Below are 25,584 nucleotides of genomic sequence, written 5' to 3'. Positions count from 1 at the left end.
GTGCTTGTCATAGCTCTGCTTCCCCAGTCGGGAGGCTGTTTGCCCCAGCTTGGGGCTGGAGGTGGTTCCTGAGAGCCCACCCCAAAGCAGCTCCTGTGTATTATGTATGTGTATTGCCATATTTGTAGGTTTAATGCCATACTTGCACATAACTTGCACGTGTGTTCAAACCTACATAAAGGTAACACCTGTCTAAGAAATGAGAGGTTTCTTCACTATCAAGGCTCAGAGTTTAAATCAGTAAGACAGAAGTGCATTGCTACTTTTGCATACTTGTTGGTGATGAAGAGATGTGATCACATGTTGGGTGAGACAGTCGGCTCATTACATGGACTGGGCTATAGGTACGTGGGGGCAGCAGAACAGAGAGGGAAGATTCTTTGTGCCCAGACCTCCTTCAGCTCTTCTGTTCTCCTCTCAAGAGCAAAGGACAAAGTTAGACTCTTATCTAAATGCTCAAAGAGCTAAATAAGTATTTTACCCTTTAAAAAAAGGTTTCTTAAAATGTAAAACTTTTTCTTTTCCATCACAGAAATCTGTTGATTTGCAACAAAGAGAGGATTGTACCAATAAAGGTTTTGTTAAGTGAAACTAACTCTGCATATTTTTTTTCTTAGCAGTTGTCTTTATTGTAGTAGCTTCTTTGAATCTCCATCAATGACCAGAGCTCCCACCTGCAGAATGGAATAAATAGTAATGACTGCTATGGAATACAGACTGCTAAGAAAAGTCATAGAAACAATATCTCCTTTTTGCAGCTTGCTGTCTGTATGGTACTATAAGGCTATGCTCTAATATATTTATAGTAATCTGTTAGTTACACTATATCTTTTCAAAGACAGTTAGCCAAACTGATTGCTATGTAAGCCTGTCCTTGCCCACTGCTTCCCCTGAGACTGTCCGGACCAAAACCATCAAGAACTGCAAAGATCCGGTGTGGAATGAAACATTTTGCTTCAGGATCCAGAGCCAAGTAAAAGTAAGATGCAGAGTGCATTTGTTTTTCTTTTGGGGCAAAGATTTCATTGTGTGATCAATATGTAGGATACCATAAAAATAAATATGTGTGAGAGACTACAGGGATATGGGTGAGGGGTTGTGGAGTAGCATGCAGCAGCAAAATCAAATCTTATTTTCTGATATATAAAGGATAGCCAAGATATTTCACAACTATTCATATAATGTTCTATCAGTTTTCACTTTTTCTTATTTTTTTTTTTAAATCACTGCTTTTCAAGAGTAAAGGTGAGAATTTCAGAGTAAATTGAACAGCATAAAGACATGTTTGAGCTAACTAGTGGAAGCATCACGGTGTTGTACTTTCTTACTATTCCTTTGGAATTACTTGCAATTAAAAAAAAATTGCAAAACAACAATTAAAGTTTGCAAGAGAAGACCAGCTGAGCTTTTACCATGATGATAAATGTTAGAGCTTAAGAAGATTTGCTAGTCCCACTATCCACTCCCTCCAAAAGACAGCGTCAACATCAGAGTCTAGCAGTCCACAAAGATCAGTGATAGACCAAGTAAGCCAAACTTTACACCTGGAGCAATCAAACTCTGTTTTACACCTTGCACCTTTCGTTTCCTAGTGCTGATGGCAAAGCAGGACAAAAGCACTTCTACCAAGTGCCAAATCAGCAGGCCAGTCCCCTGCCTCTCTTAGGCATCAATAAACTCCTCCAAAAGAGCATTCAGAATAGCTCAAAATGTTGCTACACCACGGGGTCTCCAGTGAATGATCCCTCTTGCCCTTGTCTGCACAAATTGCCCATGATATAAGTTCTCTGGCTTCCTTCCACAGAGGCAAGGGACAAACATTGCAGCATGGGAACAAACACCCACGGGTCTGCAACTCTTGCACCAGGACACCTGCTCCTTGCAAATGGTTTATGGCTGACAGGTCTTTCAAAACTGCAATACCACACATAACAGCTGAAAAAAAATGTCTTGGCCACAGGAAGGTGCTTGAACTAGTCCTTCATGGAGTAGTATTTGGGAACATCTTATATTTACTTTGCAGTTAAGTTTGCAGCAGGTGACAAGACACGTAGCGTTAGCCCAAATAATTTTAAGCGTGTGGCAACAGCAGCGTTCTAGTGGTTCAGTGTGGGCTGCTCAAAATGTGTCCTGGGGATCTAGGATAACCAAAGTGTTCTGGCACGTCTGTCACTGCTGCTTCATTGCTCTCTGGGCTCTCACAGGTTTCTCTGTATATACTATAATTGCTTTGCTCGTTACCCTCTGAGCAGAGCCAGAGTCTGCTGGCCTGGTTATTTTCTCCTTGCCTGTCTTGTGCATCATTGAGGTATTCATTGTCCTAAATTATGGGAGACAGAGCTTGGTAAAATAATGTAATGCACTTTTGGGTATGTTGGGCTGGTTCCCATCAGGAACAGGAGTGTTTGGTGAAAGGTTTTGATGAATGTCTGACAAAGCATAGCCAGTGAGGAAGGGCTTCCTTCCCTCACCAAGGGCCCTCCCTGGCTGTGGGAGGGCCACCCCAGTGATGCTGCCCTTGCACCCTCTGTCAGGAGCAGACAGAAATGATCACTCAGCTCCTTCCCACTCAGCATCCCAGAGTGGAGCTGAAGAGGTCCCTTAGCCAGCCAGCACCCCATGCATGCCCCCCCTGGCTAGCTGGGAGTAACTGAGGGACTTCAATCAATTGGTCACTAAGAAAATGTCAGCCATTTTAGCCAAATAAGGACAGTCTGATGTCCAGAAAATTTATCTGCTCTTCAGTGTAAGTCTGCCTTCTACAAACTGCAAGCTGTTGCTTTTAAGCATATCCCCTCCATCATCTTCCATAATCCTAAAAGGATAATCCATAATCCGTAATAAGAAGCTATTTATGGCTGGCCTGTAAACCAAGTTGCTGTGGCTGCTTCTCTCTACCTCTTGCTGGTATGGCTTTTTTAGCAAGTGTGATGGGCAAGAACCCACCGCTGAAGTTGCTGTGGCTGCTTCTCTCTACCTCTTGTTGGTATGGCTTTTTTAGCAAGCGTGATGGGCAAGAACCCACCGCTGACTGTCAGCCCCAAACAGAATTGATTTTCTTTCTGCAGCACAATGTGATGCATTTACATATAGGGCAGCAGCCTTTCTGTCTTCTGACAGCAAACTGCAGACTCGAGTTCACTACAGCTTGCCATCTCCCACTTGCTGGTTTCTTACACAAATGACAGATGCCAAGATTGAATATTTGGATTGTGTATCATCTTCCTTTCAGTAGATTTGTGTATTCAGTCACTTATCAGATTTAGTTATGGACCATCCTGTGATTCATTATAAATGTTTAAGGCAACAAAGCTCATGTGCTCACTTTTATTTGTGCATGTGTTTGTGTGTGAGACCACGTGTGTCTTTAATAAGCATTGACCCTCTTAGCAAGTTACAGTTAAATCTGATGGAGAAGTAGGAATCTCTGAGATAGGAGGTCCCTGTGACTGACACGAAAATGAGCTGCTGAATGTATGGAGAGAGGTCTGAATTCTTTCCCCACTGAGAAAACAGCGGTCGATGTTAATTTGCTCAGCACTCTGGGAGGCACATCTGAGCATGTGCAGCTACCAACCAGGCACAGCTGGGGCTGTTACCCCTCCTGTCCATCTAAACAGTCAGGTGGCAGATGAGGGAGAGGAGGAGATTTCTGCAGAGGGAGGAAGGAAGAGGAGATTGAGAGGTGTGGGATATAATTTGATTGAAACAGGCCTTTGTTCTGCTGCTTTCTCTGCATTTTGTCACTGATTTAACAAAAACATATCAGTTTCTGTAGATTCCATAGCAATTATCTCCATGTGCTCTATTTAATAATTTGCAGGATATAATTATGCAACCATACAGTAGTTATATGGTGCTTCCTTAATGTATTTTAGTCACTGCTTCTATCCAAGGGTATTTTTTTTTTCACCAATAGCAATAAAGTCCCGACCACTAGATGGTTTCCTACAATTATTCAGGGGAAAGTGATGACCTCAAACTGCACTAGAGGTCAAACGTGTTTTTCAATATGGGAACTACATATTCGATGATTCTACTAACCTTTGTAATTTAAATTACTCTGCAGGGGAAAATCAGCAATGAACTGAATTATGTGAGGTTCAGAATATCTTTCTTTAGCTCTGTGTGGATGAAAAGGTTGTGCATGCTCTTGCACTTCTCCCCTTCCTTTCTCTCTCTTCCTAAACATGCTGAGCACATCATCTTGTGCCTTTGTAAGGTCTCAACATAAAATGTTCCTAAGCCTGTGCCTCTGTTCACAGAATATTCTTGAATTGAAAGTCTACGATGAAAATGCAGTCACTAAAGATGATCTCCTCTTCACCGTCCTCTTTGATGTTGCTAAAATCCAGCTTGGAGAAACTGTTCGCTTGACTTTTCAGCTAAATCCAAAGGTGAGGAATGAAACTGCCTTGGCCACAGGAAGGAAATACATTTTTGGTATTATCTCCTAAATAACTTCTTGTAAAGCAATTGTAGGGGAGTGTGTGTGCTGTGTGTAGGAGTGTGGGGGGTTCCAAACCTTGTTCAGCAAAGTGGAAAATGTTTACCTCCCTACCTTGGACATAATTCTGAAGGTTTTTACTAGCTCCTCAAAATCACTCTAACTTGATTGCTTTTACTCATCTGAGCATACCCTAGAGCAGGAGGGAAATTTGATTTTAAGGGCTGTTTCAGGAGCCAGAATAATTGTTGACAACCACAGCTAGTGAGAAAGAAAATGAATTAAAATACTTACAGTGAATTAATCTTTTACAGACACAAGAGTTGCTGGAGGTTGAGTTTGCATCGGAGAGCATGTGAGTAAAACCCACGCAGAACTGGAGAATGGTACTTTGTAAAAACAAGCACTTAAATACATGCTAGCATTTAGTATAATGTAGTTTAAAATGCTCTGCATCACAGAAACAGCTGGTGTTTATCAAGTCAGTTACATATTGGCTACACCACTGTGTTCCTTATCTACCAAGAATCATCCTGGATGTTAATTTATCCCATTATTTGCTGGGAGAGAGAGAAGGATTATAAGAACTGCAGCCACTGTGCTTATTACTATATTTTTTTACCATTATATTTAAAAAAATAAGGAATGCACATTTCAGATGTCTCCCAAAATTAAGTATCAGTGACATATTTGAGACTATGCTGGACAAGGCAACTTTTAAGGAAACTGTTATTCCTTGGTGTTATTTTAAGGACATATTTAGGTCATACTCTGATTGTATATTATTTTTCCCCTCTCTTTCAGTCCAGTCCCTCCTGAAAAGCTTGTCACTAACGGTGTATTAGTGGTAATTTTAAACTATTTCTCTTCTATGTTTGTTTTTATGCTAGTGATGGGAGTGGTGAATCTGCCAGGTGCCCCAACACCTCGCTGCAGGCAGGGCTGAAGGGGAGGGAGATGGAGGGTTGGACACTGGCAGCCATCCTGTTGATGCCTGTGGGAGGGTGTATTAGGAAATAGTGACCACAGTTATTGTGGGTACCTGGAGACCCCTCCACCACCACCTCTTGACAAAGCCTGAAGTTCTCTTTCATTCACTTACTGCCTCTGTGTCATTCCCTCCGGGGACTCTTCTAGGGACCCTCTCGTGGCTGTCCTGTTTTCCCCACCTCTATAAAGTGATATGGAAGTAGTTTTCTCACTGCCTCTAACACTGTTTAGAGGAGGTGTCCAACCTCACCAAAGTAGGGCTGCGAGGACAGCCCTGGGATCTGGCAGACCTCTCAATCTACCCTCCGGATGCCTCAGCACACTCCCATTCCCTCCCCATTATTTCCCCTCCCTCCTCATCCCCACAGAGGGACCACAGCCATTTTTCTTCCAGCTGAAATGTGGCACATCTTCAGATAGCCAAGGTGTTTCTCTTATTAGCCTAAAAACCACAGTGGGGAGAGTTTTCCAGACGCCAGGGACCCAGGTGACCAAAGATAGGTAGCAGTGAAGTGTCTCAGATATGGCATGTTTTAAACACTTAATTCTCTCATCATTCATCCCTGCTACAGTCTCGTGAAATTTCCTGCTTGGAAGTCTTAGTGGATAATAGATGGACAAAGAAAGAACCTTCAGGTTAGACTTTAAGCTAGAAACAAAAAATCTTATTTTATAGTAAACTGAAAATTTCTCATTTTTTTTGTCATTTTCTTCTCTGGTAATTTTCCTACTTGGATCTTACAATTAGAGCACAGGAACTGGATGGTTAGGAGTATAAACAGAATCAGAGATCCAACAATTATAGTGGGTCTATGCTAACTAAATATAAAAACTGGACATTGAAATTAGCGGGAATGATTAGAGCGATAACAAATCTTATTAGTGCTGTAAAATAGAAGTAAATATGTATTTCTATCTCAATAATTTACATTTTGCTCAATTTGCCTGTATGTCTGAGCTTTTAAAACAGCAGTTGCTGTTTCATAAGCTCTTTGTTTTCTTTCTCCCCCTACCCTCCCACCTTTTTTTCCTTTTTTTCTTCTTCTTCCTGTAATGTTCCCTGGTTGGATAAATAGAGTCTGGGAGCTTTTAAGCATTGTTGAATGTTTTGTATATTAAAATAACAACTTCTATTTCTGAGATCATACTCATTAACTTCTCTTATGCATTTTTTTTTTTTTTTTTTAGAAAAAGACTTCCTATTTTCAGTTAAGGGATCCTATGAAGAGAACCAGACCATGTCACTGGGCTCCTCCCGGCGACCCATGGAGGCCCTGGACTTTCATTACATCAAGTACAGCCTGTCAGAGCTGCGTGTGGCTCTAGCAGAGAAGAAGCCTCGTTTCAGCTTGGTATGTGATGGTTAATTTGAGTAAGCAGAGTAAATTAATGGTTTTTTGCACTTTAAGAATTCGTATTTTTAATTGAAAGCCATCTTTTGTGATCTTCTGCTGCGGAAGAGCACTGTGCCCCCTAAGATGCCTAAATATTAAATGCCAAATTGGAAACTGCTGGAGGGTGACCCCATTTGAAAAAATAAGTTGGCAATAGTGCTTTTTTGTGGTGTCTACATTAAATATTTTTCTACATTGTAATTTATTTTTCAGTGTACCTCAGGTGAAGAGAAAAAAGACTGCCATGCATCCCTCACTATTCCTCTGGATTCACTTCCCTTCAACGAGAAAGTAGCAGTAGCAAAGGTGATCGATACCAATTTTTTAGAATAAATGTGAAGCTATGGACCAAAGATCACAAAGCATGAGTTAACTAGATCAGTGTGAAGTAGGGATTTAGATATCTAACTGCTAATGCCCTTACATTCCTAACAGAGAGGGTTATCGACCTGTACATTTTCATATGAACCAAGTAGAACAAAAAACCACAGTCAAATATTTGACAGGGATTTCTGTGACCAGCTGGGGGACTAATGCAGGTCAGAGCAAATCAGATAATGGGACACATTGGTAGAGCTCGTGATGGTTTTTAGTGTATACTGCTCTGTGTATCTTTAGTATAAAATAATTCGAAGAAAATGAGATGGAGTTGGAGATGTTTTAAAAATTGGATGTTTTTTCTGATTATTATGGCTTTGTGGCTCCAACATGGCTCTTAGAAAAAGTGAGGGGCTTCAAAGCTGACTGAAAGGAAAGGACAGGACATAAAATCATCTCCAGTGCTTATATTGCGTTGGTTTTTTTTCAGGATGAAACAATCAATTTACATGTGAAGTCAAATGACTGGTAAGAAATTCTGTCTTGGGGTTTTATGGTTGTGAGAAAAAAGATGGTGCCCAGATTTTTTATCTTCTTACTTTTTTCTGTAACTAAGGGAGAAAGTATTTAGTCAATTACAATATTTACCCCATGTTAGTTACCCTTGTCCAGAAGGTGAATGTTGTTAACTGTGCTGGGTGAAATTTCCTGTTATGCTACCATGCAGGAGTTCAGTTTGGATGGGGAGAAAAATCTTTTCTGGCTGCAAAATCCATGGGCTTTAGAAAAGTATATGTTTATACTTCACTTTCCTTACTTGTATAGAATCCAGAGTATTTGTATTGAGAAAACCTGGAGGTTTTCAGCCAAGTCTTAAATATTCCACTCTTCATCCTATCTGTGTAGGGGTTGCAGTATTCATGTTAGAATCTTCTTGAAAATCAGTGTAGCAATAAAAAATATTTCTGTTTTGGCTTTTGGTTTTTTTTGGTTTTTGTTTTTTTCGTTGGGGGTGTCCCTGCTGACTGCGGGGAGGTCGGACTAGATGACCTTTGGAGGTCCCTTCCGGCCTGGGCAATTCTATGACTCTATGATTCTATTCCACTGTTCATACTATCTGTATAGGGGCTGCAGTATTCATGTTAGAATCTTCTTGAAAATCAGTGTAGCAATAAAAAAAATATTTCTGGTTGGTTGTTTTTTTTCCTGTTGGATTTTACAATTTTTAACTTTCTCAGCTTTTTCTCTCCCTTGTTTATACAATCCGTAATGTTTTTTTCTGGGGGGGTGCAATAGCAGCTTTTCTAAGCCTAATACTAGAGTTTGCAACTTGTAAGCATGGGTCCAGACATTAATTGTAAGTGATGATGCACATCCTATTTAACACTGGACTTTGTTTGAGGTCAAGAAACTTAGATGTTCGCTTGGAGTTTGATCTGTGTATGGAGGAGAAAAATTTCCTACAGAAACGGAGGAAGTTTGTGGCTTCTGCTCTGAAAAAAGCACTTCATTTAGAGCAAGACCTACAGGACCATGAGGTATGGGAAGCACCATAGGGACTGGAGTGTGCTGTGTAACAGGAATGTGTTATGCTTGTAGCCATTCACCTATTCTTTAACCAGCCCTGATGTATACCAGTGCTCCATGTAATCTTCTTGAAAATCAGTGTAGCAATAAAAAAAATATTTCTGGTTGGTTGTTTTTTTTCGCAAGACCTACAGGACCATGAGGTATGGGAAGCACCATAGGGACTGGAGTGTGCTGTGTAACAGGAATGTGTTATGCTTGTGGCCATTCACCTATTCTTTAACCAGCCCTGATGTATACCAGTGCCACATGTAAAGCACTGAGAAATGTTTAGATGTGAGAGCGTGGGTAGTATGAAACCCACTTGCTACGTTTGTTCAGAAAACAAACAGAATGCTATAAATCAGCACTTTTCCCCTGCCTTATTTATTTTTCATCTGTGAATCACAGACCTGGATAGTCCTACTCTCTCAGCTGAGCATTCAAACACCAAGGCCCCATAAAGTATTTTATATTATGAGACTTTGGAGGGGGAAAACCTAACAGTTAAAGTGACACATAACACTGACTGATGAGGATGTTTCTTGTCACAGACTCTCTCCTCTCGTGCCCATCATCTCCCTGGATAGTCCTACTCTCTCAGCTGAGCATTCAGACACCAAGGCCCCATAAAGTATTTTATATTAAGAGACTTTGGAGGGGGAAAACCTAACAGTTAAAGTGACACATAACACTGACTGATGAGGATGTTTCTTGTCACAGACTCTCTCCTCTCGTACCCATCATCTCAGCTGTATTGTCACTCTAACAGCACAAAGGCAACATTTTTCTCTCTCCTGCCTGACAGAGTTAGGGGTTTGTATTTGTTCATGTCCATGCAGGATGGTTGGTGCTTTAGGGAGGGAACATGGTCTGTGATCAGGCACTTCATCAGCTGTATTGTCACTCTAACAGCACAAAGGCAACATTTTTCTCTCTCCTGCCTGACAGAGTTAGGGGTTTGTATTTGTTCATGTCCATGCAGGATGGTTGGTGCTTTAGGGAGGGAACATGGTCTGTGATCAAGCACTTCAGAAATGAAGTTTTCATTTTGAGAGGGTTTGGTTTTTTTTCCCACTGGTGCTTTTCCCTTTGTCCAGGAGAACGGGACCAAAGGCACATTCAACATTATATGACAGAATGGCTTTGGATGCTATAAATTATGTTCCTGCTCAAACACTGATCACATCAGTCTATTATTTCTCATTATCACACTAATTTCAGTGGAAAAAAGTGATTTCTTAAGTATAAGAATTTCTGGGAAAAATAATTTTCCAGGAGAACGGGACCAAAGGCACATTCAATATTATATGACAGAATGGTTTTAGATGCAATAAATTATGTTCCTGCTCAAAAACTGATCACATCAGTCTATTGTTTCTCATTATCACACTAGTTTCAGTGGAAAAAAGCGATTTCTTAAGTATTTCTGGGGAAAATAATTCTAACTGCTAATTTCAGATTTTCCAACAAGAGAATATTTTAGCATAGTCAGGTAAACCCAAATCATTGCTTTGACCTGAAATTCTTGATTTAAATCAAGTCATTGATGAGTATTTCCTTGATGCAATTACCTGGAAATGTGTATGGGAAATGTCATTTGGCTTCTCCTTTTTCAGTGCATTTCTTGGAGGAATTTGTCTTTCTGTAACACAATTTATAATTCCATGCAATTGGGCTTTGTGGTTCATCACTGCAATTATATACTCTAGGCGCGATATAGGAAATATAATCACATTGATGAGTATTTCCTTGATGCAATTACCTGGAAATGTGTATGGGAAATGTCATTTGGCTTCTCCTTTTTCAGTGCATTTCTTGGAGGAATTTGTCTTTCTGTAACACAATTTATAATTCCATGCAATTGGGCTTTGTGGTTCATCACTGCAATTATATACTCTAGGCGCGATATAGGAAATATAATCAAGTCATTACACTTGGCTTACAAGAGAGGATGAGTTCAGCTTGCTCTCAAAATAGAGCTCTCATGAGACGATGTAGAACTAAGGAAAATGCAGTCTAATATTGAAATGCCTTGAAACAATAAGTGTTGAGCTGTTTGGGTAACCCAGCATGTAATAATTTAGAGTCAAAATTGATTGATTTTGATCAAAAAAGTAAAAATTAGCAAATTACCGAATCCTTTTTATTATTATTTTTCTGTGCAAAATACCACATTTTCATCTTTTTCTCCCCTGCTTGGGGAAATGGTGAAACATTGGAATTCCTTGTGGGACAGAAATGCTGCAATTCACTCAATTCTGATCACGTCTGCTGTGAAACTAAGTTGTTGCTCACCACTGCTGTGTTGATATTTAAACAGGTACCAGTTGTGGCAGTCATGACAACAGGAGGTGGCACCCGGGCACTGACATCTCTGTTAGGAAACCTGTTGGGTCTTCAGAAGTTGGATCTCTTAGATGCTATTTCATACATTACTGGGTCATCTGGTTCAACATGGTAAGGAGAGCCTGAACAAAGACATAATTCATCACCTCTATAATCTGCTATGTGAGAGATTTATTCTCCATTTGGTTAAAGGAAGCTGTACTACTTCAGTTTCGAGCTTTTTTATTGCTACATGAGGAACATATTGCCTGAGCCGGCCTATGGCCTAAGCACTGCTTACAGGGAACAACATTTTCCTCAATCCTTTTTTTGGTCTGTAAGATCTTTCCTAGTGAGTGACCCTGGTGCAAATCATAGCCTTGTGCATAAACCTGCATAGCATGGAGGCGCTTTTTGCAAGGCCTCGGGTTTCACTAGTGATTTGTGGGCGTCCTCTAAATCATAAAATCTTTTCTCTTTAATAATAAACTGAGCCCAAAGGATGCTTTTAATGAACCTCAGCTAGTTCATTTGATGTGGTCCTCAAATCCAAATCTAAAAAGGAAAAGAGTTTAGAGCGTATGACAACGTACTTCCTTTCTTTTCCTCAGGGCCTTGTCACATCTGTACCAGAGCCCTGACTGGTCACACAAGGATTTGTCCGGACCAATTCGTGAAGTCCGCAGGCATATGACCAAGTGCAAGCTAAGCTGCTTTTCCCTGGAGAGCTTGAAGTACTATGACAAGGAGCTAAAACTGCGGAAGCAAGAGGGATACCAGATCTCTAGCATTGATTTTTGGGGCCTTCTGCTGGAAAAAGCACTAAGTGATGGGGTAGCATGTCTATGTTTTCCCTAACAGCTACTGAACACTGTTGCATGATAAATTAATCTTCAGGGACAGATGCTAGCCTGACAGCATGCCAGCATTATCTAGCAGATGATTTCTGCTGACTGATAGAGGGGATTTGTCCCCCCATATTTCTCAACACATAATTAGCAGCCCAAAAATAGAGCAGAAAAGCTATGTCTACTGCCACCAGTATGAGTATCCGAGCACCTAACATCAGAGTCCTGCTTTTGGTTTCTTTTGCTCTGTTCCTCCCTGTGAGAACTTAAATAATCCATGTACAGTGGATACATTTACTGGGAAGAATGAGAGACCATTGCGCCACAAAATATCCTACAGCTCACCTGTAATTAGATAAGTTTATGTGGATGTGTAAATGTTTAGAGCACTCCTTGGTTAAAAAAATGTCTGGACACAAAATGAGTGGACAGAATAAGAAAATGAAGATGGATATGGGCATTTATTTTGCTGTAATCTTGCTAACTCATGCACCAAGCCAACAAGGTCCCTTGGTTTTGCTCTTTCTGTTTCTGGTCAATTCACAGAAAAACAACCACAAACTCTCAGATGAGCGACAGGCATTGAATCAGGGTCAGAATCCCCTACCTATCTACATGATTCTTAACATCAAAGAAGACTACAGCCTTTCAGAGTTCAAAGGTGATGGCAAAACTGGGCTGTATCTGGGCTTGGTTGGTGTCCAAATGATCTGCATTATCACTTACTGCAAAGTTTGTTTTGTGCCTCTGCAGAATGGGTAGAATTCACCCCTTATGAGGTCGGCTTCTTAAAATACGGCGCCTTCATTCGTGCAGAGGATTTTGGCAGCGAGTTCTTCATGGGTCGCCTGATGAAGAAGCTTCCTGAATCCCGCATCTGCTTCATGAAAGGTGATGTGCTCCATTGCAAAAATTTCAATTGCTTAAAAATTTAATATATTTTTAATGTAATACAGACCCTGTGTATTGCAACCGGTGCCCTGAAACATGAAGGATTGAAGGAAAGTATAGAACATGTTGTTCTCGCCTCTGGCTGAATTCCTTAGACACTGGACATGGGCTAAAAAGTACTTAGAGAAAATATTAAATAACACTATTTACTGTTGCTTTTGTCTTGAATAGTGACTCTTGTGCTGAAGTTTCAGGGCTGCTTAAGGAGGTTGGGTTTGTTTTGGACCAATCAGCAGCAGAGTTCCACATGGAAAATATTTGTACTTTGAAACTGGAATCTTAAAACCAAATTTGTCTACGAATGGCATGATTTTATAACAAGAAGCAATGTTGTTACTGGGTTAGTTATAAAATACGCAATTTTGAGTAGTTTTTCAAACTGTTACTGGTATTTTTGCAATTCTAGCATTTTAAATCCTTTGTAATTTTGGTAACACAAGTATATCAGTGAGTTTTGTTGTCCTTATTTATCACCTCTATAATCTGCTGTGTGAGAGATTTATTCTCCATTTTGGTAAAGGAAGCCGTACTACTTCAGTCTCAAGCTTTTTTATTGCTACAGGAGGAACATATTGCCTGAGCCGGCCTATGGCCTAAGCACTGCTTACAGGGAACAACATTTTCCTCAATCCTTTTTTTGGTCTGTAAGATCTTTCCTAGTGAGTGACCCTGGTGCAAATCATAGCCTTGTGCATAAACCTGCATAGCATGGAGGCGCTTTTTGCAAGGCCTCGGGTTTCACTAGTGATTTGTGGGCGTCCTCTAAATCATAAAATCTTTTCTCTTTAATAATAAGCTGAGCCCAAAGGATGTTTATAATGAACCTCAGCTAGTTCATTTGATGTGGTCCTCAAATCCAAATCTAAAAAGGAAAAGAGTTTAGAGCGTATGACAACGTACTTCCTTTCTTTTCCTCAGGGCCTTGTCACATCTGTACCAGAGCCCTGACTGGTCACACAAGGATTTGTCCGGACCAATTCGTGAAGTCCGCAGGCATATGACCAAGTGCAAGCTAAGCTGCTTTTCCCTGGAGAGCTTGAAGTACTATGACAAGGAGCTAAAACTGCGGAAGCAAGAGGGATACCAGATCTCTAGCATTGATTTTTGGGGCCTTCTGCTGGAAAAAGCACTAAGTGATGGGGTAGCATGTCTATGTTTTCCCTAACAGCTACTGAACACTGTTGCATGATAAATTAATCTTCAGGGACAGATGCTAGCCTGACAGCATGCCAGCATTATCTAGCAGATGATTTCTGCTGACTGATAGAGGGGATTTGTCCCCCCATATTTCTCAACACATAATTAGCAGCCCAAAAATAGAGCAGAAAAGCTATGTCTACTGCCACCAGTATGAGTATCCGAGCACCTAACATCAGAGTCCTGCTTTTGGTTTCTTTTGCTCTGTTCCTCCCTGTGAGAACTTAAATAATCCATGTACAGTGGATACATTTACTGGGAAGAATGAGAGACCATTGCGCCACAAAATATCCTACAGCTCACCTGTAATTAGATAAGTTTATGTGGATGTGTAAATGTTTAGAGCACTCCTTGGTTAAAAAAATGTCTGGACACAAAATGAGTGGACAGAATAAGAAAATGAAGATGGATATGGGCATTTATTTTGCTGTAATCTTGCTAACTCATGCACCAAGCCAACAAGGTCCCTTGGTTTTGCTCTTTCTGTTTCTGGTCAATTCACAGAAAAACAACCACAAACTCTCAGATGAGCGACAGGCATTGAATCAGGGTCAGAATCCCCTACCTATCTACATGATTCTTAACATCAAAGAAGACTACAGCCTTTCAGAGTTCAAAGGTGATGGCAAAACTGGGCTGTATCTGGGCTTGGTTGGTGTCCAAATGATCTGCATTATCACTTACTGCAAAGTTTGTTTTGTGCCTCTGCAGAATGGGTAGAATTCACCCCTTATGAGGTCGGCTTCTTAAAATACGGCGCCTTCATTCGTGCAGAGGATTTTGGCAGCGAGTTCTTCATGGGTCGCCTGATGAAGAAGCTTCCTGAATCCCGCATCTGTTTCATGAAAGGTAATGTGCTCCATTGCAAAAATTTCAATTGCTTAAAAATTTAATATATTTTTAATGTAATACAGACCCTGTGTATTGCAACTGGTGCCCTGCAACATGAAGGACTGAAGCAAAGTATAGAACATGTTGTTCTCACCTCTGGCTGAATTCCTTAGACACTGGACATGGGCTAAAAAATACTTAGAGGAAATATTAAATAACACCATTTGCTGTTGCTTTTGTCTTGAATAGTGACTCTTGTGCTGAAGTTTCAGGGCTGCTTAAGGAGGTTGGGTTTGTTTTGGACCAATCAGCAGCAGAGTTCCACATGGAAAATATTTGTACTTTGAAACTGGAATCTTAAAACCAAATTTGTCTACGAATGGCATGATTTTATAACAAGAAGCAATGTTGTTACTGGGTTAGTTATAAAATACGCAATTTTGAGTAGTTTTTCAAACTGTTACTGGTATTTTTGCAATTCTAGCATTTTAAATCCTTTGTAATTTTGGTAACACAAGTATATCAGTGAGTTTTGTTGTCCTTATTTCAGTAAGGTGGGTAGCTTCCAGTACTGCAGGAAAGAGACAGCTTTGCAGTTTTTATACAATTCTTGTTAGTAGTCCAACTGGTGGCTCTGAAACACACTAGTTCAGATGCAGCCACCAGCACTAGAAATACTAAATCCAGAAACTTGAGCTGCTGAAGAGTACACTGGAGAAGAGATCCTGTAATACTTTCCATTTTCTTGTATTCTTTCATTAAGCACTCTGTGCTGACCACCAAAGGTAGGAGGTAGATTATAGAGCTAGGTGGGACTACAGAGCCTTCTTTGAGAACATTGTGCCTTCATTGCAGTTTCATGATGACAGTGGTGTGCTCACACCCAAGGTGGCCAGGTAGGAATCACACCAAACACATCCAGTCTGGGTTGAGCTCTTGTGCTCTCACCCTCTGCACCTGAAAATTAGGCTGGTGACCCCACAGCCATAGGTCCATCTTTAGGAAGGACAGAGTGGAGAGTTAAAGCAATGTTGCCACCTAGTGATGCAACATGTAATGCCCTCTTGCATTGCGATTAAAATGTGCTATTAGTTACAGCGTGATAGTTTAAGGATAAAAGCAAGGTGTCATTTGCAGGAAGACACAAGGCCTTCTGTAAGAGCAATGGTGAAAGCTGGAGAGATTGGATGGGTTTATGGGTATACAAGACCCTCAGGTTTCCAGAAGAAAGGCTGGGGTGCTTGAAAGCTTGTCTGCTATTTTAAACTCTGTCACCCTAGTAAAAGTTACAGTCTCTTCCCATAGTTCTTACTTCAGCAAATATAGGTACCATGAAAATTCAGTGCAAGAGGTTAGGAAAACATTGCTATGGAATTATGACCAGGTTCTGGGGGCACGACAGTGTTTGGAAGATATTAAAATACACAAGTAGCATATAACTCCTGGGGCTTGGGGAGCTTGAGGAATTATGGAGTGAAAAGGCACCAAGTGAAGACAGGATAAATGAGAGGAATTGCCTTCTCTCAGAAGGCCTGGACAAAAGCTTCATAAGCTGCAGGGAGATGAGGTTGTGTTGGTGGAAACTGGCCAGTAATTATCTGCAAATGAACTCTGATTGCAAGTTAAATGTAGAGCCAAAGAGCCCCTATCTGATTTCATGCATTTCTAACGTTTCTCAAGGGAGTCACATTCTTGTGGGGACTTCTTGTGAAGCAGAAGACCCTTGGGTTCTTGTCGCACTCCAAAACAAGCCAGGTTTAAAAGGGAATTGCATTTCTGTTACTAATTTATGGAATGCATAGTTGTTGTATTGTGCAGTGGGAGTTGTTTCATCCTTTGCAAGGTATGGCTTTTGCAAAGCTTTCAAGGCAAAGCTCAGCACTGCCTTCCCTGGCAGAATTCCTCTCAGTGCCTGTGGCAGAGCTGTGAAAGAAGAAATGCTTTTCAAGATCCAATGAGCTTCTGGGGGCTTATGCACTGAGGAGACATTTTTAGATGTTCTTTTAAGTGAGAGGGCAAAAGTGGAAGAAGGGCTATGGGGATGAAAATAACAAGGAGAGGGAGAGGAGTCTCACTCAGAAGAACTTGTGTCAACAGAAATCTTACAAGGAACAGTGTAGATGTTTTGTTTTAGAGGATTACTCTGCAGACTATCCCAAATTGTGCTCAAACCACGTGAATCTTGGCTGTTCAGGAGCAGCCTCCAAAACTTTAACTGAGTATACAGTTGTATGTGACATACTTTGTAGACCAAACCCTTATTTTATGGGAAATAGTATGGTTTTAGTCTCTGGTGACAGCTGTTTATAGGACAGCGCATGTTGGTTTGCAGTGTATTGGCAATAGCTGTATGCAGCAATGAATTAGTGACTGAAATTTTAAAAACTATTCAGGTTCCTCTTTGAGGACAGAATGTGTGTTGCCGAAAAAGAACTTCATACAGGTTTTGGTGAGAGTTTGGAAACCTTGATTCTTTCTGGATACATCTTGCAAAGCTAAAAGTTTATTTTTTTAAATGCTTATTTTCCATTAAAATATTTCCAAAGCAGTTTCCCTGTTCTCTACCAACGCACAGGTCTGTGGAGTAATGTCTTTTCCTACAACCTCTTGGATGCCTGGCATTCGTCAGATCCTACAGAAAGGTGCTCGCTGAGGTGTACCCAACACAGGACTGTTGATGTTGGTTGGTTACATTTGTATTTCTACGTTACCTGTTGTCTTCTGAATCTTTACATGAATGTTATGTTCAGATTCATATGGTGTGAAATGTTTGTGAGGGCTTTTTAAATCTTAAAACTGAGGCCAGTGCTGCACTGCAGGTTGTTTTGGTCATGCCCCCCCCCACCCCCCGACTCCCCCCAAGTTGTCATGTTGCCAGAAATATCTAATTAGTTTTCTTCTCTGAATTAATTCATAGCAACATTATTTCCATTAGTCTGCCTTGGACTGAATTTATGCAAGTGATAATTTCCCAACAAATATGAAACTACTGAGGTTTTTTTAACAGATCATCTTTGCAGGGGCCTTTCAGTGAACCTTCATGTTGTAACAAACATCTCAGTGCTGTGTTCTCTCTCTGCCTTGGCAGATGGTACTTTTCGTATGCTGTTGTTGAAGCCTGGGATATATCAATTACATGGAATGCTATTTCAATTTTCTTTGATCTTTTTGTAAACGTGTGTGCTTCTTAGAGGTGTTGGCTGTCCTTCGTGTGCTCAAATGTGGTTAGTGAGTTTGGTTTATTGGCTTTTCATCACTTTCTCCATGGAAGTGTTGCAGGACCCTCAATAAATGCCTGTGACAGAAAGCCCTTGGCCCTCTTTCCCAACCTCATGAGGTGCCATTTAGCACAATCCTTTTTCTGTGCTTTTTTTCTGGGTGTCTAAGTCTCCTGACAGCATTTTTTTTCCAAAGCCAGTTTGGTCTAATTTTGAAAGAAACTGGTCCAGATTCTCAGGCTACCCTGACCTACACACAGGGAATCCACCTATGACTTTTATAAAGGAGTAGATTGCTTTTTCCAGCTTTAGGATGTTTGTCGCCACTCGGACTTTGTTTTTCATGGAATATGCTTTACTGAGGATTGAATTTCTTCTTACTCCTACTTTGACATTGATTTGATTGTATGTTGTCATGTCTTTTTAGGATCTTCTTTCCTCTAGCTAATATTAGATGCCTTTTGGTATTTTAAGCATTGCAAAGAACTGTATCAAAACAACAACTTGTTCCTATCCTCTACCCTTCAGAAGGAGACGAGCCTTCTCCACCAGGCAGGAGCCATGAGTTGGAGACTTACTTAGTCACCCCTGAATGTGGCATCATGGGCATCATTCGGCAGGTCCTGACTGAGCGGGTGATGGTTTCAAAGTTCCACAACTTTCTGAAGGCGTTCCAGATGCACAATGAATACCTTCAGAGCAAAAGCTTCTGTATATGGAAAGGTAAACATCCCTGAATATTAATTTTTAATCTGCTTAGATGGTTGGTGTTTTCATCAGTGAAGAGAAAGTGGAGGATGTACAGGATTTATTCTTCACTTTGGAAACAAAAATTTAAAGATAACTAATGAAATTCCATCCAGTCAAATCAGCTCCAAGAAGTCCCTCGATTCCAGGGAAGGGGAACTACTGCTCATTGGCGATGAAAGAAGAGCAGCGTGAGAAGTGAAGGAACCCTTGCCTTGGACAGGTCTTTCTTTTCTATGTCAAGGCTGAGCTTCTGTAGTGTGGCAGGGTTCTTAGAAAGCAAAAGTAATGGGGAGACACGAGGCATTTTTTCTTCCCTTATTAGCCAAAAACCAGATATATCACTTTTTCACTGAATTACTCACCATAACAAATATATCCTTTTAGATACTGTGCTAGAGAATTTCCCCAACCAGCTGACAGAAACAGCAGAGTTCATGTGCCTGGCAGACACGGCGGGATACATCGATATCAGCTACCCACCGCTCATGAGGCCGGAGAGGAAAGTGGATGTTGTCCTACACTTAAACTACTCTTCTGGATCACAGACATCGGTGCAATGACCACTATTTTCTTTGATAATGACTGCTGTCTTTTAGCCCTTTAGCCCCCTGACTCCAAGGAGTCAGAATAATTTATATATAGAAACTGATTATGAGAAAAAAGGATTCTTGGTGTACAGCTCCATTTTGTAGATGCTTAAGTCCCTCAGTGATGCTGGTATACCATGGCAAATCCCCTAAGGAGAACAAGAGTAGTATCAGTTTTCTAAATCTTTTATTTTAATTAACACTTTAATAGGCAAATGCTATCTTCTAGACTTCTGTGCTGCTGGGATCTTGATATGTCTATCAAGGCTACACTCCATATGGAGCATTTTTCTGGAACTAGTACCACCACTGATGAACTCATTGTGTTTGTCTTGTGATAACCATCTAAAGATGTCAACACGCAGTTGAATTAGAAGTAATTTGTCCAGTTGTCTTTAGAACAGTAACTGGATTTTTATTTTGCTCTAAATTCTGGAGAAGAATTGTCCTTTGATGCCATATGTGTTTTTTCAAATACCAGCTAATAACCTGGTTGGTAATTCCTGTTAGTAGATATGGACAAGACAGAAGTTTTTGAAGGCTAAAATTTTCATACGCACCAACCAGATGCAGGAATAAAAATCCTATTTTCAAAATGACTTACACACCCGCAAGATTAAATTAACATTTCCATCAAGATGATGTTTGCTCCCAGATGCCTACATCATTTTTCACAACCATCTTAAGGCATCTAAGACAGTTAGAGGCTTTAAAATATTTCATGCCAAGTCAACAACATTTTTGCACCTTTGTGAATCCATGTTTAAAAACCATACCACTTCAGATTCCTGTCCGTTCTGCTCATGTCAGGATTTTCTCTTGTACAGGGCATGATTTTTTTATCTTAAGCAGCTAGGCCACCCTTGCCTGCAGCCACGAACATCTTATTTATCTTGCAGATAAAGGCTGATGAGGAGGAGGATATAGGACAACAATCAGGAGTGCAAATTGGAGGCTGGACCTGGAACTGTTTTCTGTTAATAACTGGTACTAAATATCTCACACAAGAGACAAAGGACAGAAGAAGTACTTACAGCAAATGCTGCTCCCAGAGCCCTTGTGTTGTGCATCAGGAAAAAGTTAAGGGGGTGGCAGAATTTCTAACCTTTTCTTTTTTTCTGTCTGAATGCAGCCTTTGGAAGAAGCCTCCAAGTACTTCCTAAAGCAGGGAATCCCATTTCCCAAAATCCACCTGAGTGAAGAAGAAAAAAAGAATCTAAAGGAGTGCTACGTCTTCGAAGACACAGAGACCCCAGAGGCACCGACAGTGGTGTTTTTCCCGCTGGTGAATGACACCTTCAGAAAATACAAAGAGCCTGGTAAGCTGTGGGACAGAGATGATCCTCCTAACACCTGGCCACGCTTTGGCTGTCTCAGGGTGGGAGACATGGTCTAGCATGGTCCCCTCCCTCCCCTGCTGTGGCTCCTATGGGAGAGAAATGTGCGTGTCCAAGTAACAAGGAGCAAGGTTGTGCCCCATCTAGAAAGAGGGATGTGAGACCACATCTATAACCCATCAACAATCTTTATTTGTCAGGTGTGGAGCGGAGCCCTGCTGAGATGGCACAGGGCAACGTGGATGTTTCCAGCATTTTTTCCCCATACTGCTTAAACAGTTTTACCTACACAGAGGAGGAGTTCGACAAGCTGGTAGAACTGACCAGCTACAACATTCAGAACAACAAACATCTGATCCTTCAGGCTTTGAATTCAGCCATAGAGCAGAAACGTCAGCATAAAAAATAAATGCCATCCTGAGTTTCAGAAAGATACACAAATATTTTTTTTTTCCTGCAGAAGAATCAAGACATTTTTGTGAATGAACACAACAGACTTGGGAAAGTACAAAGACTTGTCTCAGCCTGTGGCTCCTTGGCACATGTGGTGATCCTAGATAAACTGATCAAACAAAATAATGAATAGTCTTGTGTTTATTTATGTTGGATTTCACTGCTGGTGAACATGTACATACAGTAAATCAAAAGTTAAGAAACGTGGGTCTTATTAACGAGTTTTTTAAATGCATCACTGTCGGAAATCAATACCAATTCTTTAAAAATTTGCTGGACTGGTAGAAGTTATATGTGAAGACAAATGAGCCATAGATTTATTCCAAATCTAGTGCAGCAGAAAAAAGCATAATAAATGTGGATAATTTAAAAGAAAAAAGAAAACCATATTTTGCTATGGTGTCAGTAATAAATTTTGTTGGAAATAACATGCAAAACTAAACATAAAAGATTTAGAAAATCTGGAAAATGCAAGTTTTCTATACATCCAAATCTACAAGTTCTATTACACCAGCAATATTTAGCTTTGGAATATCCCTTGGAAGTGACCATGCCAAACCCTGTTATGAGTCAGGATCAGCTCTTCTGGTTGATGTGTAAGTACCTAACCCGGGGTTGTGTTTTTCACTGAACACTTACGGTATTTAAAGGATCCAGTTCAGCATCTAGCTCAGCATCCAACAGGTTTAATAGTATTTCTTGCTATTATAGGATGGAATGCTGTGAGAATAAAAACATCAAAAACTGAGAGGCATTCAGATTTTGTGGTAAGAAGGCAAGCTAAATGCTTTACACTGATATCCATGGGTAATTAATGGGTAATTGCATTACTTTGTTGGTCCTTGACTGTATACAATCAACACATGGTCTATGAAACTACTATAAATAGCACTATAAATAACAATTTGTTGAAACTGCTTATTTTTGAGGTGAAGACCAAAATAATTATTTACTTTGTGAAAGATTTTAATAATGCAAGTGCTCTGTAAGCCTGTTTCATTACAATAACAATACTAATCTTAAAAAAAGATACAATGGTTCAGTCAGTATCAGCTGCCCTTAATTGCCTCAAATCTAAATGAAGGGAAGTAACTTGTCTGTGCTGAAGTAACATGTATTGGCACACAGAGAGCTATGAATAATGCAATCACAGCCAAAATAGAAAATAAATCCTTAATGCAAAATGAAATGTGAACCTCTGAAAGGCTGAAAATTTCTCTTCCTTCTTGCTATCATTGTCTCTCTCTTCCTTCAAGCATTCCTTTACAGCTTTAAGCGTTTATCTTCATCAGACTCCCACACTCACCTCCGATGACCTCAGCCCCCTTAGGGGTGGTGTGTCCTCGTCCCAGCTGCTTTTCCAGACCCTCACGACTCCATCCAATTTGCAGCCCTGGTTCAACCCTCCAGTGTGCTGAAATGGCTGTTTACTTGTCTGTGCTCATCAAGGGCTCCTCTTTGTGATCTCTGCTGCTGAGTCATTCAGTCCCTTTCGGCGTTGCCTCTGCTCTGCCCGAGCTGTAACTCCCTCTCAGCCTTCCCCGTTTATCATTATGGCAAACCCATTTGGGGTGACACATGCCTTTGCTACTTCTCCCACCTGCCCATCCTCCAGCTGGTGTTTAGGGTATATTCAAGAGCTGCCATCCAAGGCTGGCAATGACACCAGGTTTCAAGAACCTTGCCTCTCTCTTCCCATCCCTGCCCTTAACTATACCCTTTGCTTCCCTTGCTGTGTTTTTGTTTGTTGGTTTTTTAACAGAGAGACACACCATTGATTCCAGGTATGCCACTAAGGCATCCCTTGCTCTGCTGAGCCCATCCCACCTGCCAGCAGCCTGGGCAGGCCTACATGATAGGTCCTAGTGGTGCTTTCAACGTGGGTTGGAAAGTTCTTGGACAAGAGCTGGATCTTCTTTTCAATTCTCCCCTTGCAATCCTCAGACTTCCATGACTTTCTTCTTTCAGATACACCCAGAGCCACCTGAGTCCCACAGCAAGGTCCTTGCTGTGACCCTGAAAATATCTGTATGTTCTGTGTTACTGTAAACCCTGAAAAAGGCCTAGCTTCATCCTCCATCCAGCTGTCCTTCTCTGGGGACACTGGTGGCCTTCACCCATAGGTAATGTAGCAACCCCACAGGTAACGTTCTTGAGCTGAGGGGAGGAATACCAGTCCTACCATGCCTTCTGTATTTGGTTTCCTCCCCTCTGGTAGAGGTGTCTCCAGGTGACTGCTCATCAGCAGTAGCCTGTTCTCCTGATTCCCATTTAGTCAGCACTCCTGTTCTGTGTTTAGTAGAGGTGCTTTGTTTGTGACTTAGGGGGTTGGTTAATTTGTTGGTTTCAGCTTGCTTTTTACCATTAAATTTATTAATTAATTGTGCAGAACACTTGCAAAAGATTCTAGTTGTCAGTGCTTTCAGGCCAGTGTGGAGGCTCTGTGTGACTTTGTCTTCTGGCATTTTTTTGTTCTGGTTCAGCTGCTAATGGGGTATGTTTCTCATGCTCAGCCTCTGGGCTGTACTGAGGCATTGAAAGAATGTAGGTAACAGCTGCAGATGTGGGCATTTAAAAGCTCTTTTGTTTTTGCAGGTTGGGAGTGTCCCTTTTTACAGGAAATAGGAGTAATTTCACAGAATCCCTTTAAGGGAGGAAACTGCAAAAATCCAGGCCCACGCTGTATCACGATGTTAGCACCGACAGGAGTTAGCGTGACTTTCCTAAGTGTTTTAAAAGACAGAACTCTTGGTAGCTGTGGTAATAGGAGCTACAAACACTAACACGGTGACCTCCTTAACTGTAATGAATATGTGCTGCATCTTTTCTGTGTCTGGCTTTTCCTTCTTACCTATTCATTATCTGCAGGTAAGTGAAGGGATTAGCATGCAATTGCACCTTTGCCCCAGCCCTTCCGATTATCACAAAGGTGTACAGAGGACTGGGCAGCTCCGTGAGGTGAGTCACCCCATAGGAACCTAAGGAAAGCAGGAGTGGGGTTTTTGAACCCCTCACGAAGCATGTGGGTACTCGGACAGTCCTGTCAGGTGAGTGCCACTGAGGAAGCAGAAGCTAATGGGGTGGTTGCAGCGCCATTTTACATTGTTCTGTAGCCCACAGAGTGATCAAATAAAAGATTATTGCAGACAGTCTGAGTGAAGCGAGCTATTCATTTGTGGGACTATGGGTTGCACCACGTGAATGAAGGGAAATGTGTCTGCCACGGTGGATACACGAGAACGTGGGTGTTAAAGCAGGACTCCCTTCTGGAAAACCCTGTGCTAAAACCTGTTCACATGTAAAGCTCTGCTGTGTATGTGCAATATCCCACCATCTTACTGCAGTGATAATGCTTCAGAGGCAGCCACCAGGGCCTCATTTCCAGCAGGGCCTGTTTCCTCATGCTCTGATTATTATATGCTGGTCAACAGCTAGCAATGGGTGAGAGCTGTGTGTCTTTCACGCCATTGAACTTCTGCATCTTTGGGCTTCTCTAGAATGTCTGCCTCTTGCAGGGTTTCCACTGAAGCCCAGCACTCCTGAGGCGTTCATAAAGCACTTCCCCAGTGCTCCTCCCACCCCTCCAGCTCTTCATATGAAAACTCTGAGATGTCTTGTTATGTCTCCAGTTTCTTTCTCCTTGAGTCCTGAGGCCTCCTTTGCAGTCCCTTCAACCCTTCAACTATTGCTTATCCCCTATTCTCCATGTGGTTGGATGTCTCAACCAGATGTCATGGCCTGATCCCAGATGCCCTAATGCTTGTAGTATTCATGCTTGTTCCAGATATAACCAGATCTCCATTGTTCAGACTTGAAGCTTCTGGAGGTACCATTGCAGCATGGAGAAGACATGTGAGAAAAAGGGGAAAGATTAAGAAAACAGATGGTATAAAAAGCAAGGGAGGGAGGAAGAGAAGAAGGAAAAAAAAAAATAATGGTATAATACCCAAATATAAGTGAAAAAGGGAGTTATAGCTATGTAGTCTTGAGATGGACAAAGGAAGGAACTGAGCATTTTGGAGAGCCAAGAAGTCAATGGGAAAGAAACAATGGCAGGGAAAGGAAAGAAGAAAAGAAAGAGGAAATCAAGAACAAAAAGGTGGTGGAGACCAACATTTAAAATGGAGATAAAGGTATGTCCCTCATCTGGTTTCTTCAAAGCAGTCTTGATAGGCTGTTGCATTAACAAGAATAGCGAGTTAAAAACCCTAATCCAGAAAACGTGATGGTGTTAAATCCTTCTGTGGAGATTCTGACTGCTCTGTGTTAACTGATGCCTGATGTGCATACTGTGAATGCTCTCTAGCTCCCAGCTTTCTATTCTTTTCTCTGCCCTTAAACACTGGGTAAAAAGAGTCCCTCAGCCCCT

General features: G+C 41.2%; 1 protein-coding gene across 1 annotated transcript in view; it reads left to right on the top strand.

The window, feature by feature from the left end:
- Nucleotides 1-21,171, top strand: part of LOC106892842 (cytosolic phospholipase A2 epsilon-like) — a 45,537-nt gene extending 24,366 nt beyond the window's left edge. The window contains exons 3-20 of the mRNA XM_014950384.1: nucleotides 843-979; nucleotides 4,266-4,397; nucleotides 4,762-4,802; nucleotides 5,252-5,294; nucleotides 6,010-6,073; nucleotides 6,626-6,789; nucleotides 7,045-7,137; nucleotides 7,640-7,677; nucleotides 8,552-8,687; nucleotides 11,039-11,175; nucleotides 11,655-11,877; nucleotides 12,438-12,552; nucleotides 12,645-12,782; nucleotides 17,446-17,553; nucleotides 18,617-18,811; nucleotides 19,223-19,389; nucleotides 20,558-20,744; nucleotides 20,963-21,171. Coding sequence (XP_014805870.1) covers nucleotides 843-979; nucleotides 4,266-4,397; nucleotides 4,762-4,802; nucleotides 5,252-5,294; nucleotides 6,010-6,073; nucleotides 6,626-6,789; nucleotides 7,045-7,137; nucleotides 7,640-7,677; nucleotides 8,552-8,687; nucleotides 11,039-11,175; nucleotides 11,655-11,877; nucleotides 12,438-12,552; nucleotides 12,645-12,782; nucleotides 17,446-17,553; nucleotides 18,617-18,811; nucleotides 19,223-19,389; nucleotides 20,558-20,744; nucleotides 20,963-21,171 — 2,327 coding nt within the window. The remainder of the gene's footprint in view (nucleotides 1-842; nucleotides 980-4,265; nucleotides 4,398-4,761; nucleotides 4,803-5,251; nucleotides 5,295-6,009; nucleotides 6,074-6,625; nucleotides 6,790-7,044; nucleotides 7,138-7,639; nucleotides 7,678-8,551; nucleotides 8,688-11,038; nucleotides 11,176-11,654; nucleotides 11,878-12,437; nucleotides 12,553-12,644; nucleotides 12,783-17,445; nucleotides 17,554-18,616; nucleotides 18,812-19,222; nucleotides 19,390-20,557; nucleotides 20,745-20,962) is intronic.
- The last annotated feature ends 4,413 nt before the right edge of the window (nucleotides 21,172-25,584 follow it).

This window comes from Calidris pugnax, unplaced genomic scaffold (genome assembly GCF_001431845.1).
Source record: "Calidris pugnax isolate Ruff unplaced genomic scaffold, ASM143184v1 scaffold68, whole genome shotgun sequence".
Lineage (NCBI taxonomy): Eukaryota > Metazoa > Chordata > Aves > Charadriiformes > Scolopacidae > Calidris > Calidris pugnax.
The sequence above is the reverse complement of the archived record's forward strand: the minus strand, read 5'-3'. Positions and strand labels throughout refer to the sequence as shown.